At 52.1% G+C, this 13796-nt stretch overlaps 1 protein-coding gene across 1 annotated transcript in view; it reads left to right on the top strand.

Annotated features, from left to right (window-relative positions):
- The window catches only part of LOC146190119 (uncharacterized), a 72569-nt gene that overhangs the window by 4825 nt on the left and 53948 nt on the right, over positions 1 to 13796 (top strand). The window contains exon 4 of the mRNA XM_084605420.1: positions 2347 to 2619. Coding sequence (XP_084461546.1) covers positions 2347 to 2619 — 273 coding nt within the window. The remainder of the gene's footprint in view (positions 1 to 2346; positions 2620 to 13796) is intronic.

Here is a 13796-nt window from a genome sequence, read left to right on the forward strand (position 1 = left end):
TGGGTGTGAACACCTGTCCGTCACCAGGGCGTGTCCTAGAAGCTGCTTTGCCGTTACTTCGGCCACTACAAAGTGCTGCGACGCGTCAGTGCTGTTAACTATGAAGTGCTTCCTAACTGTGTCACGCAATCGCGACGTACTCGGAAGCAAAGCTCTGATATTGTGCACGTTGCGCGGCTTAAGCCGTACTATACGCGGTAACAGCTTCGCCGGCCTCCATTCTGAGTGGCCCGTTTTTCTCCTTTTGATTTTGTTTTTTGGAACCTAGCGTCCCTACTATGCTGGTTGCACCACTGCGATGTCTTTTTTTTTTTTTCGAAGGGAAAATAATGCCACCTAGCATTGCCGGGTAGCGCACGGCTCTCCGACAAAGGCGATGACGGCGGACTCGTGCTAGCATTCTGCGGCCGCATTCGCTGACTGTGCCTGACTGCTCGCCAGGATCCAGGGATTTGGACAGTTCCTCTCCGATGACTGGGTGACTTTCCTTGAGAAGTACGTGACAGTTGTGTGCCTTTCCTTGAGAACTACTGTTTACTTGTTCCTACCTATTACTTGTTACCTATTGTTTACTTGGATATATATATATATATATATATATATATATATATATATATATATATATATATATATATATATATATATATAAACTTGAAGTAGGTGACACACGATGAAAAAACAACACTTTAATCCGACGTTTCGGCCGGGGTCCGGCCTTTGCTACATTCCTTGACAAAGGCCGGACCCCGGCCGAAACGTCGGATTAAAGTGTTGTTTTTTCATCGTGTGTCACCTACTTTAAGTTTATGACCTACCGGACCCATTCGAGATTCAACCCCCTCCCTATTTATATATATATATATATATATATATATATATATATATATATATATATATATATATATATATATAAGCAGATCAATCAAGGGGAAATGAGGGTGCTCGTTATAATACATGAAGGAAAGAAGCCAACAGTCGGCGAGGCCAAGGAAAGCGTTGGGGATGGTATTTTATATCTTTTTTTTTATTGTTTACTTGGATAATCGCAGAAATTAGTAATGTAATCTGTTTAGGGGAAAGATAATTAGACACAAAGTAGAAGAAAAAACAACGTGCCGATGGTGGGATCTGAACCCACGACCTCCGAATAACGCGTCCGGTGCTCTTCCAACTGAGCTACATCGGCCGCTGTCCCCACTGCTACTTTCTTGGGTATTTATGTTGTCTTCTATATATATATATATATATATATATACTGCTTCTGACGACCTGTCGCTGGTGGTAGTGGCTATATATATATATATATATATATATATATATATATATATATATATATATATATATATATATATATATATATATATATATGTATAAAACCACTACCACCAACGACAGGTCGTCAGAAGCAGTAGACACTGGGACACTGAATTCAGATTATTTTATCGAGGAAAGTTACCTGACTGCTGTACAGCACAACAGAATACTCACTGATACAGTCAGTCCCTCTCATCTTTATAAAATACGCTTTCACGATCTCACGTGCGAGTGAATTGCGGCTCTTGCCGAGAACCCTAATCTCATACAGCCGAGGCTGACAACCCCTGCATAACACGCAATGCTTAGCCGACTTAGAACCTTCCCCCGTTGTTAAGGATAAGTTATATTCCCGTGCACGATCGTTCACGCAGCGTCCAGTCTGGCCTACATACACCTTACCACAAGACAATAATATCTCGTAGACACCTCCGATTGCGCATTCCGCAAAGGGCCTAGCATGTTTCTTGCCGCAACCGCTCTTCTTTGCTCCTTGTTTGGCGATACGGGGGCATTGCTTTGCCATTTTTTCCTTCCAATAAACAGCTGGCAGTTTGCGCTCGTCCTATACCCTGTCTTGTGTGTGTCTTTGTTCGCGCAACTATAAGATATCTGAAGATAAATAGAAGCTCTCTCTCTCTCTCTCTCTCTGTCTCTCTCTCTATATATATATATATATATATACATATATATATATATATATATATATATATATATATATATATATATATATATATATATATATATATATATATATATATATTGTAATAGGGCGTTTAATCACGCTCAGATGGAGAACTGTGAGGAGAGGACCTTGCAACGGCGAGCCCAGCGTACATGCCGCTCGCCGCGGCGGTCCCCAACCGGTCCGCCGCCGTACTCGCAGCCTCGGCCGAGATCCGGCATCCTTTCGTGCCGACATCGAGTGCCATGTCCGGGGACAACTTGAAGACTTCTACGACAGTCTTCGGTTGCTGACAACCCCCTCCATTGAGGAGTCCCGTCGCAACCTTGTCCCCCCTCCTGCCTCAGGGCCTCCACCGCCCCAGGTCTCTTCATCTCCGACCGGTAGCCGCAGCCCATCCCCTCCTGTGACCCGGTTGAGAGCGGCGCAATTCCTCAAGGATCCTGCCGACAACCCACCTCCCAAGCCTCAGCGCAAAGGAAAGGCCAAGCGCCAACAGCGCAAAGTCACCGACGATGCTGCTGCGACAGCCGAGTCGTCTGACTCGTGCCGATCACCTGTTTTGCTCCCTACCGGACAGCCAGAGGCGTCTCTCCAGGCACTCGAGGCTGTCATATCTGGTGAGAGCAACACTTCATCTACTTCCTTTCCAGCTGGAAAAGAAGACCTTTCCTCCCAGCTCAAGGCACTGGACGAGGTACTCGCAACTGCGAGCCGCCTCCGCAAGCCTCGTTCCTCCGGACCCTCGCAAGAGCTCACTTCCCAAGGTGAAGTAACTCTGCATAACTCCTTTGCAGCCTTAGGCGAGGATCTTGAACATCAAGATTCTGACAAGACCGCTGCCCTACCATCCTCCGGTTCGCCTCCTGAGGTTACCTGGTTTACCTCCTCTGATTTAACTCAGGACCAGGCTAACTCCACCACGGCACAACAGCCTTCCCGCTCCAACCATCCGGCTCCTGATCGCGATCGGGATACCGGTGGTTGGACTACGGTCACACGCCGAATCAACCGCCCCAAGGTGACTCGTGTGGCCACGGTGCTGTTCACCCCTCGAGAGAAGAACACTTCTTTCAGGGCAACCATCAAGGAACACATGAGTGCCTATCTGTATGGCCAGCCAGGGGTCATCGAGGTCCGGCTCAACCGGAAACGAAACATCGTGGCTGCTGATGTGTCATCCCAGGAAGCCCGCGATCACCTCCTGACCCTCAAGTCCCTCCTCGATATTCCCGTTCGCTCGTTCGAGGCTTCCCGCATGGACTTCCATGTGGGCACTATCTTCGGCGTCGATCGCGAGGTCCGGGAACAGGACATTGCCGAGGGCATTGAGGCTGATGTTGAGATACTCGGCGTCCGTCGTCGAGGCCACCCTGTCTCCGTCCGCTTCGCTGCCCCTCCACCTAACCATGTCTACATCAATGGGATGAAGTTTGCTGTTCGACCACTGAAAGCTCGTCCCCTCCAGTGCACCCGCTGCGGAGCCTTTAATCATGTCTCCGCCGCTTGCACCAGGCCTGATCGCTGCTCCATCTGCGGCGGATCACACCACACTCGGAAGTGCACTTCTAGCACTCCCAAGTGTTTTCACTGCGGAGGTCGGCACCGGGCTGCTGATCCCTCGTGTCCCAAGTGGCGACACCAACAGCAGCTAACCACGGCTCTCCGCAAGACAACAACACCTGAAGATCGGCGGCAAGTGCTCAACGAGCTCCGCCCTCTTCAGCCCACTGGGTCTGGGTCTACCCAGTTCGAATCCTACTCAAAGGCCCTCCAGTCACGGAGTCCCAAGCACCCCAGCGTACCAGCTAGGGAGCCCCCTCAGCAACCTGTGGCGGTGGATATCCAAGCCACACTCACTTCGGTAACCGAAGCGCTACGACTTGCTGTCCAAGCGCTCATGACCCAGCTCCCACCCAACTCTGGCGCTCGCCGATTGGGAGAAGCTGCTGCTCTCATTACTGGGAGCCCGACCACTCGCCATCATGGCCAGACGTAGGAACAGACGCAACCCTGTTCCCAGGAGACCGCGTGTCTTGCAGTGGAATACCAACTCCCTGCGAGTACGACACGCGGACCTCAAAGATCTAATCCTCCAGAAATCTCTGGAATTTGATGTCTTTGCTTTACAGGAGACCCGAGTCCCAGCGGAGAACCTCCGACTACCAGGATTCACCGGGTACTCTGGCCGCTCATGCTGCTCCAACCAGGACTGCAATGATGCCCCCTGCCTGGATCCTTCGCATCCACAACACAGGCCCCGCACAGCCATCTATGTGAGGAGTGACATACCCCACACACTGATGGATGTTGCCCAACCTGACCTAGGACAACTGGAGATCTGTGCCGTGCGCGTCCGTATGGGTGACACGGACACTACAGTTGCTTCAGTATATGTCCCTCCAGGAGTTCCTTGGGACCCCTCCTGCCTCATTGCCCTTCATTCCCGTCTAGGTAAGGATGTCCTTATCTGCGGGGATTTCAACTCCCACCACAGGGCATGGGGCAACCAGTCCAGCACCACCCGAGGCAAAAAGCTCTTGGACGCCATCAATGCAGCTGGCCTTCGTTTCCTACAGCCTACCTCCCCAACCTTCATTCGGCCAGGGCGATCTTCTTTCATCGACCTGGCTCTCATCTCTGATGCCTGCCACTATTCGTGGGCCAGAGCACCTGACTCTTTGGGCTCGGATCATTTTCCCATCTTCCTTAACCCCTCTGTGAGGGGTAGGAGGAGGGAAAAGCTTTACCCCATTACCAAATGGGCCGAGTTCAGAGAACGAGTGAAAGACATCCCACTTGCAGGTGACTTCCTGGATTTTCTTGGACGTTGTGCCAAGAACTCCACAATCACCTGCGCAGTACCACTACATGCACCAGTCCCGGACCTACGTCTACTCGGACTTAGGGCCTCCAGACGAAGGGCTGAGCGAGTGGCCGAGCGCACCCACCATCCCGAACATTGGAAGGCCTTCCGCAGGATTGATGCTTGCTGCCGTCGTCAGGCTAATCGTCGTTCCCGGGAAAACTGGGCCAGCATTTGCCGGTCCATACAGTCAGCCAGACAGTCCTCTGCTGCCTGGCGCATCCTCAAATCCCTTTTGCAGGTTGCCTCCAATCGACAACCTGTCCTGGGAGCAGCCATCGCAAGAGGCATTTCCTTTCAAGACTTGGCAGAGCAACTTGCCGACTTCCTTTCCAAGTCAGCCACGCCCCCCCCATCCGCTGGACTTCCAGTGGCGAATCCCCCTTCGCCCCTTCGGGCTACCCCTTCACCACCAGCAGCTTTGGCACAGACCATCTCTGCCCTCTGCAATGAACCCATTGCCCCTCATGAGCTTCAACGTGCCCTCAACCGCTCGAAGAAGAAATCAGCTCCTGGCGCTGACGGACTTACACTCCAGATGCTCCGTAATCTGGATGCCCCGGAGAAGAAGCGCCTCCTCGCAGTCTTCAACGACATATGGGACAGCAGCATACTACCGGACAACTGGAGAAATGCCATCGTTGTTCCCATCCTTAAGCCCCGTAAGCCGGCTAAACAACTATCCTCCTACCGTCCTGTATCTCTTACATCTGCAGCCTGCAAGACCATGGAGTTCATTGCCCTGGAACGACTCACATGGATCGCCAGAGCAACCAACTTCCTTCCAGAGATGCAGACAGGATTTCGGAAGCACCGCTGCACTGCAGACTCTATAGCAGATGTGGTCTCCACCCTTGAGGAAGCCAAATATGCGGGCGATATTGTCTTCCTGGTCCTTCTGGATGTCCAGTCCGCTTTTGACAACCTGCCCCATGCCATCATTGAGCAGGCTCTGGATGCCCTTGGAGTGACTGGGAAACTGCGTAGCTTTGTCTCGGCGTTCCTCTCCAATCGCACCTTCCAAGTTCGAGTTGGGCAAACACTTAGCTCTCCTCGTCCTGTTACATCTGGGGTTCCCCAAGGATCAGTCCTCAGTCCTTGGCTGTTCAACCTCGTCCTAGCTGGCCTGCCGAAGTTCGTTCAGCAGATCAGAATCCACAAAGTTTCCTGCTCCATCTATGCAGATGACATAGCCCTCTGGATCCGAGCTCCAAAGAGATGTATTGTCTCCGCTAGGAAGGCTATGCAACAGGCACTGGACGGCGTCCAGTACTTCCTATCATCTAAAGGATTGACCCTCTCGGCTACTAAGTCTGAGGCCCTCGTCTACCATCCCAGAGGAGCACGGAGTTCCCGCCGTCTTGCAACTTTGCATATCGAAGGAACCCCTCTTCCATGGAAACGCCAGGTGAGATACCTAGGTCTCACAATTGACGACCGTCTCACCTGGATCCCAGCTGACAAAGCCCTCATTCCCCATCTCGATCGTGTGGGAAGAGCAGTCCAGCGTCTCCTTGCTAATGGCAATGGGTGCTCCTCCACTTGGGCAATCAAGCTCTTCGAGGCAGCGGCGACTTCGGTCATCCTATATGCCCTTCCCTTCGTTTCCCTTCGGCCGACTCGAGTCATTCGTCTCGACACGATTCGAAGGCGCTGGATTAGAAGATTCCTCGGAGTCCCTCAATCCTCACAGATTCCCGCTACCCTTGCGGAAGCTGGTATCTACCCTCTGGATCTTCTCCTCGCCCAGAGGGGACTGACCCACATTGATCGTCTCAGCCATGCTCCAGATGGTGCCTCACTCCTAGCACGGCTGCACAGCAAATCCCATTCTCGTATGGGTAAGCTGTATACAGTGTACAGAGAAATCATCGGTCCTGTCCCAGGTTTCTCAGTCCTACCCCCTCCACCCAATCGACCCCCAATTCCTGTCTTTTTGGATACGGATGGTCACACCAAACGTCACACCCCTGTAGCTGCCTTCCAGCAGACAACTGCAGCCCTCCTTGAGGAGTGTAGAGAATCTACACTCCTCTTTACGGATGGCTCGGTTCGACCCGCTACCTTCCAAGCAGCTGCTGCTATGACAGCACCGCAGCTAGACCAGTCTAGGTCCTGCCGCCTGTCATTCCCTGCCAGTTCAACAGCTGCTGAGCTGGCCGGTCTACACCTAGCCGCACAGTTCATCGCTTCCAGTGTCCCTCCTGGACCTGTGAATGTTCTGTGCGACTCCAGATCTGCTCTGCAGCTCCTGACTATCTACCACGGCACCAACCTCTCGGTGAACATTCTCCGAGCCCGTCTCCTAGCCCTTCAGGACTCGGGGTATCAACTGGCCCTACATTGGGTTCCAGGACATACTGGAGTCCAGGGCAATGAAGAGGCGGATGCCTTGGCCAAAGCGGCGCATGACAACGGCGCCCCAGTCACTGAGGCTGTCACACCTTTTGACTTTTCAAGACCCCTCTTGAGAAGGTCGATAAGGTCTTTCCATCCTGACCGTCGTATTGCCGCTGGTGAACATCTCCAACGGCTCTCTGACAAACTTTCACGGAAGGACAAATCCCTCCTCCTACGACTTCGAATAGGCTGCACGTGGACTCCGTCCCGCATGTATGCCTGTGGCCGAGCTCCCAGCCCAGCCTGTCCCTCTTGCGGCAATACTGGCACACTGGGACACTTACTCCTCGTGTGTCCAGCCTCCGCTGGCCATCGTCAGAAACTTCTGAATGGCTATCGGAATCTTGGTCTCCCTGCTGATACCGAAGGGCAATTGCTCTTCCCATCTCGGAACCAACTTTCTGCTCACCGGCTCCTCCTGATTTATTTGGAGGAGTCTGGCCTCAGCTCTGTTCTGTAGGCCTGCATGGGCCCATAGTGCTTCGTGCGGAAATGGCGGCGACATAGGCGGCGTCAGCAACCTTCCCCCCCCAACCTTCCCCTAAACCCAACTTCCCCTTCCCCCTGGTCACCAAGAGTGATGCCACAAAGATGGCCAACATAAGACGTGACCAGTACCCCCTCCCCAAAAATAAACCATAGTCACCACCACCACCACCACTTCTTCTTTGTCTTCGTCGCACAACGCACTGGTGCATGTCGATGGCTGAAGTTCTGACTATCACAGTACATTTTCCCCCCGGGTAAAAAAAAGGAGCCATCCTGGCGACTTATGGCGCGGAAAGCACAGCCGGGTCATAGAATGGCTTCAATCGGTTCACGTAAACTGTTTCACTACCACGGCGACGCAAGTCCGCAGAGGGCGTGACGGGCTCAACTACGTAGTTGACTGCAGATGTTTGCTGGAGGACCCTATATGGCCCGTGGTAGCGAGCAAGAAACTTCTTTGAAAGGCCAGGGGTTGTGGAGGGCACCCAGAGCCACACCAGAGAGTTCGGGAGATATGACGAAGCTTCGCCGGTATCACGGAGGTATTTTTGTTGCCACTGATTTTCTGTTGTGAGAGAGCGGGCGAGCTGACGGCATTCTTCTGCGTACGTGACGGCATCGGATAGCGGGGAAGATTCGGAAACGTCAGGGCGGTAGGGAAAAAGTGTGTCCATAGTACAGGGTGGCTCGCGCCCGTAAAGGAGAAAGAATGGAGAGAATCCAGTAGTGGCCTGTGTCGCGGTGTTATATGCGTAAGTAACAAACGGTAGAACTTGGTCCCAATTGGAATGGTCGGTGTTCACGTACATAGCCAGCATGTCACCGAGAGTGCGGTTGAAACGTTCTGTCAGTCCATTCGTCTGAGGGTGGTACGAGGTAGCGGTGCGGTGTATGATGCGGCATTCTTTCAGGAGAGCCTCAAGAGCGTCTGATAAGAAAACGCGTCCGCGGTCACTGAGCAGTTCGCGAGGGGCACCATGGCGAAGAACCAGGTTTTTCAGAATAAAGGCAGCCACGTCGCGTGCGGAAGCAGAGGGCAATGATGATGTCTCAGTGTAGCGGGTCAGATGATCCACTGCCACGATAATCCAGCGGTTGCCAGCTGAAGTTGTAGGAAGGGGACCGTATAGATCTATGCCGACACGATCAAACGGACGGGCAGGACAGGGCAACGGCTGGAATGAAGCAGGAGACTTGAGAGGGGTTTTTCGGCGTTGGCAAGATTGGCAAGAGCGGACAAAATGGCGGATAAGGCGGTACATTCCACGCCAGAAGAAGCGTAGACGCAAGCGCGTGTAGGTTTTCAACACTCCGCCGTGGGCGCACTGGGGATCAGTATGGAAAGCAGCACAAATTTCGGCGCGGAGATGACGGGGGATGACTAAAAGCCACTTCCTTCCGTCGTGAAGATAATTGCGGCGATAGAGCAGCCCGTCACGAATTGAAAAATGGTGAGCTTGGCGGGCAAACGCCCTAGACAAACGACCTGGAGAGTGACTTGAAAGAAAGTCCAGAAGTGTAGATATCCACGGGTCGCGCCGCTGTTCCGTGGCCATGTCGATAGTGGCAAGCGAAGACAAATCGTAGGCGCAGATCTCATCAGACAACGAAGAGGGAGGCAGCGGTGAGCGCGAAAGAGCGTCCGCGTCAGTATGCTTGAGGCCTGAGCGATATATGACACGAATGTCATACTCTTGGAGGCGAAGAGCCCAGCGAGCAAGGCGGCCGGACGGGTCCTTGAGGGACGCCAGCCAGCACAGAGCGTGATGGTCAGTGACCACATAGAATGGTCGGCCATAGACATACGGACGGAATTTTCCGACGGCCCAAATAATGGCCAAGCATTCTCTTTCCGTAACAGAATAATTGGACTCTGCCTTGGTCAAGGTGCGGCTTGCGTACGCCACCACATAGTCTCGGATACCAGGTTTGCGTTGAGTGAGAACGGCGCCTATCCCAATACCGCTAGCGTCAGTGTGAATCTCAGTTGGCGCATTCGGGTCGAAGTGGCGGAGGATGGGAGGCGAAACCAAAAAACGGCGTAAAGTGTTGAAGGCGTCATCACAAGCAGGTGTCCATGCGGAGAGGTCGGAGCTACCGGAGAGGAGCTGGATGAGAGGAGCAATAATAGAGGCGAAATTTAAGATGAAGCGGCGAAAGTAGGAGCACAGGCCGATGAAACTTCGTAGCTGCTTCGGTGATTTTGGGCGTGGGAATTCGGCAACTGCACGAAGTTTGGTGTGATCGGGAACAATGCCATCCTTAGAAACGACATGACCTAGAATAGTTAGTCGGCGAGCAGCAAAGCGGCACTTCTTCAGATTCAGTTGGAGGCCGGCGGTAGCGAGACAAGTGAGAACGTCCTTCAGTCGGAGCAGATGGGATTGAAAATCGGTAGAAAAGACTACGATATCATCGAGATAGCAAAGACAGGTTCGCCACTTGAATCCACGAAGCACAGTGTCCATGAGGCGTTCAAATGTGGCCGGGGCGTTGCAAAGCCCAAAGGGCATGACGTTGAATTCATATAATCCATCTGGTGTGATGAAGGCAGTTTTAGAGCGGTCAGCGTCATCCATTGACACCTGCCAGTAGCCAGATCGTAAATCCAACGAGGAGAAAAACTCTGCGCCCTGCAAGCAGTCCAGTGCGTCATCGATGCGTGGCAGAGGATCTACAGAAACTTTGATAACAATAGCGGGACGACGCGGAGGACTTGAGGAATTCGAAACAAGCGCAGTTCTTGCCCCCGGAACTGCGACTGTTAGTTTCCCTCAACGGTGCTGGTAGGACGTCGCAGCATTGGAGAAAGCGATCGGCGCCGAGAAGAATGTGATCGACGAGTGGCATAGGTTTGGCGATCTTGTGAGACAAATTGAGAACCGGGCGGAATCATTTGCGAGCGTGAGTCGGTATCGTACGGGTAAAGTCGAATGTCAGGCTGTGAAGGTTGGAGGCGCCGGCGACAAAGGCGTGCAACATGGCCCGGCCGACCGCAGGCATAGCAAATCGGAAGGTTGTTCGTAGTACGCCAAAGTTTCATAGGATGTGGGCGGAACCTTGAGGGTGGGGCTTGGAACGAAGGCTCAGCATGCGGCGGTGAACGGTAGGCAGGGACCTGCACATAGGAGCCAGACGTGGGCGAAGGTGGTGGCCTAGCCGTTACTTGGGCATACGTGAGAGGTGCCGTCACAGGCGGCAGCACGGTGTTGGACGACAAGACATCAGCGACGTGTTCTTGCACGGCACGGCGTATAGTAGGGGCCAAAGATGGAGCCAGTTCAGGAACGAGGCGGCCCGAGTCTTGAAAATGGGGAAGGAGTGAGAGTTGACGTGCGACCTCTTCACGAATAAAATCTTTGATCTGTTGATTCAGCGTGCTCCCTTCAGAAGTTGGCGAACCACCCAGGGCTAATGCGGATACGCCTTCGTCGCACACACTGGAGCGGCGCCTAGAACCGCGCCGCTTGCGGAGCTCGTCGTAGCTCTGGCAAAGCTTGACGATTTCACTAACGCTGGTGGGATCTTTCGCTACCAGCATCTGGAAGGCGTCCTCAGTAATGCCCTCGAGGATGTAGCGGATTTTGTTCGCTTCCGGCATGGCCGGGTCGACTCGTTTGCAGAGATCAACGATGTCTTCTATGTAGCTGGTAAAGGTCTCATCAGCGCGCTGAACACGATTGTGTAAACGTTGTTCGGCACGTAGCTTACGCACTGCCGGGCGGCCGAACACTTCCGCGAAATTCTTTTTAAATGTCGACCAAGATGACAGGTCAGCCTCATGGTTGCGAAACCAGAGGTTCGCCACGTCCGTCAGATAGAATATGACGTTACTGAGCTTGTATGAGTCATCCCACTTGTTGTAGCTGCTTACCCTTTCATACGATGACAGCCAGTCGTCGACATCTTGATCGGCCGTGCCACTGAAGAGGCAAGGGTCACGCTGGCGCACGACGCCAGAACACATGATCGTGGGTGGAACGGCCGGCAGCGTCGAAGTGGACTCGTCTTGCATGGCGGTCGTAGAGGGCAGTGTACGGCTTCGCAATTCCAGTTTGGATGGGATCGTTTCCGGCACCTCCACCAATTGTAATAGGGCGTTTATTGACGCTCAGATGGAGAGCTGTCAGGAGAGGACCTTGCAACGGCGAGCCCAGCGTACTTCTTTGTCTTCGTCGCACAACGCACTGGTGCATGTCGATGGCTGAAGTTCTGACTATCACAGTACAATATATATATATATATATATATATATATATATATATATATATATATATATATATATATATATATATATATATATATATATAGGAACTCCCAAGATATTTTTTTTTACTATCCTCTTTGCCAATTCCACTGCTTTAAAAAAGCTCTCACGTATCTATCTGGTCACCACTCCTGAATTCTAGGGGGAGCGGGGAGAGGCGGGCCACACGGTCTCTTCAGTGTTCACGTCTTAATTACGTTAACGACCGCCTGGCCGCGGTGCCACAGTGAGAACGGCGCTAACTGCTGTGCAAAAGGATGCGACACTAAATTAAGACTGCGACGGCACTTTTGGGCAGAGGGGAAAAGCAAGGCCTCAGTAAACTGTGCGATGTCAGGGCACGTTAAAGAACCCTAGGCGATCGAAATTTCCGGAGCCTTTCGCTACGGTGCCTCTCATAGCCTGAGTGGCCATGGGACGTTAAACATCGTAAACAAAACAACCAACGCTAACCGCCTCCATGTCTACGGAATTCCTCTACGCCTCCACCTATATTCTTGATTAGAATTTTCAGGCATAATGCTCGCCTATCCGCTGAGATGCGATAGCGTACTACCTACCCACCATTTAGCACTGTATACGCCTCACCGGTTCTGCAAACCCTACAAGGTCCTGTTAGATCTCATTTCTTTCCCTCTAGTTCTTTCAACAGCACTGCTAGGCTAGCCTCAGTCGATAAAGATCTGGCAATAATCGTAGCCACGTGTATTTTTCACTGGGGGCCTATGCGCGCATTATCATGCATATTTTTTTTTAGAAAGAATGGCCGGAAATTGAATAATATATTGACCGGATATTTTGCGCAGAGAGCTCATATATTATTGGCCTGGGCAACTTTTGCGTGCCGCCAACTTTCCCACGTACCGTCGCAAGCAGCTGCGTTCAACGGCCCACCTGCGCTCTGTCATTCCTTGAATTAGAATGTGTGATGCACATCCGCTTTATAACATCGCTATTACTAACCTCAACGTTTCCTCCCAAATTCTCGCTGTCATAAGACAGCTAGACGTGGCTCAAGATGGCAGAGGCTATCACGGCGAACTATTGCAATATTTATTCGTTGCTTTTAATAGCCGCCTGCATGCTGCCTGATTAATTTGCTTTTCACGCATGGCAAACCTTCGAGGTGCTGGGGTGATTTTGTGCTCTTTGTTCCCACCCAGTGTCACCTGGACGCCATGTTATCCCTTTCCCTAATCCCCACATAAGGTAAAGTGCTAACCTTGTTCAATAAATGTTTTTATTGTCATCGTCATTTGTTTCTTTGTAGCGCAAAATGCGCCGATGTTTATCGCGAATTATTCCCTCCCCGGGTGGTCCTAATATTAATAATAATACTAATAATAATAGCACTGTGCCTGTCACAGTTTCTCCGTGGACACCAGAATCACAAAATAAGGAGGATGAAGGGGGTGCCGTAGTGGATGGCTCCGGAGTAATTTCGACCACCTGGGGGATCATTAATATTCATTGACATCGCACAGTAGACGTCTGCCCCTCTGTTCCGCCTCCATCGAAACACAGCCGCCGGCGGTCGGGACCGAACCCGGGCACTTCGTTACAGGGGCGAACATTTTAACCACTGGTTGGTTGGTTGGTTGGTTGGTTCATAGGAAGGGAAAGGCGCAGTATCTGTCACACTTGCTCTGTGGACACCTGAACCGCGCCGTAAGGGAAGGGATGAAGGTTGGAGTGAAAGTGGATAGACAGAGAGGGAGGCCGTAGTGGAGGGCTACGGAGTAATTTCGACCACCTGGGGATCTTTAACGTGCGCT

The sequence above is a fragment of the Amblyomma maculatum genome, chromosome 5 (assembly GCF_055883805.1).
Source record: "Amblyomma maculatum isolate TAMU_Amacu chromosome 5, ASM5588380v1, whole genome shotgun sequence".
NCBI classification, from domain to species: Eukaryota; Metazoa; Arthropoda; class Arachnida; order Ixodida; family Ixodidae; genus Amblyomma; species Amblyomma maculatum.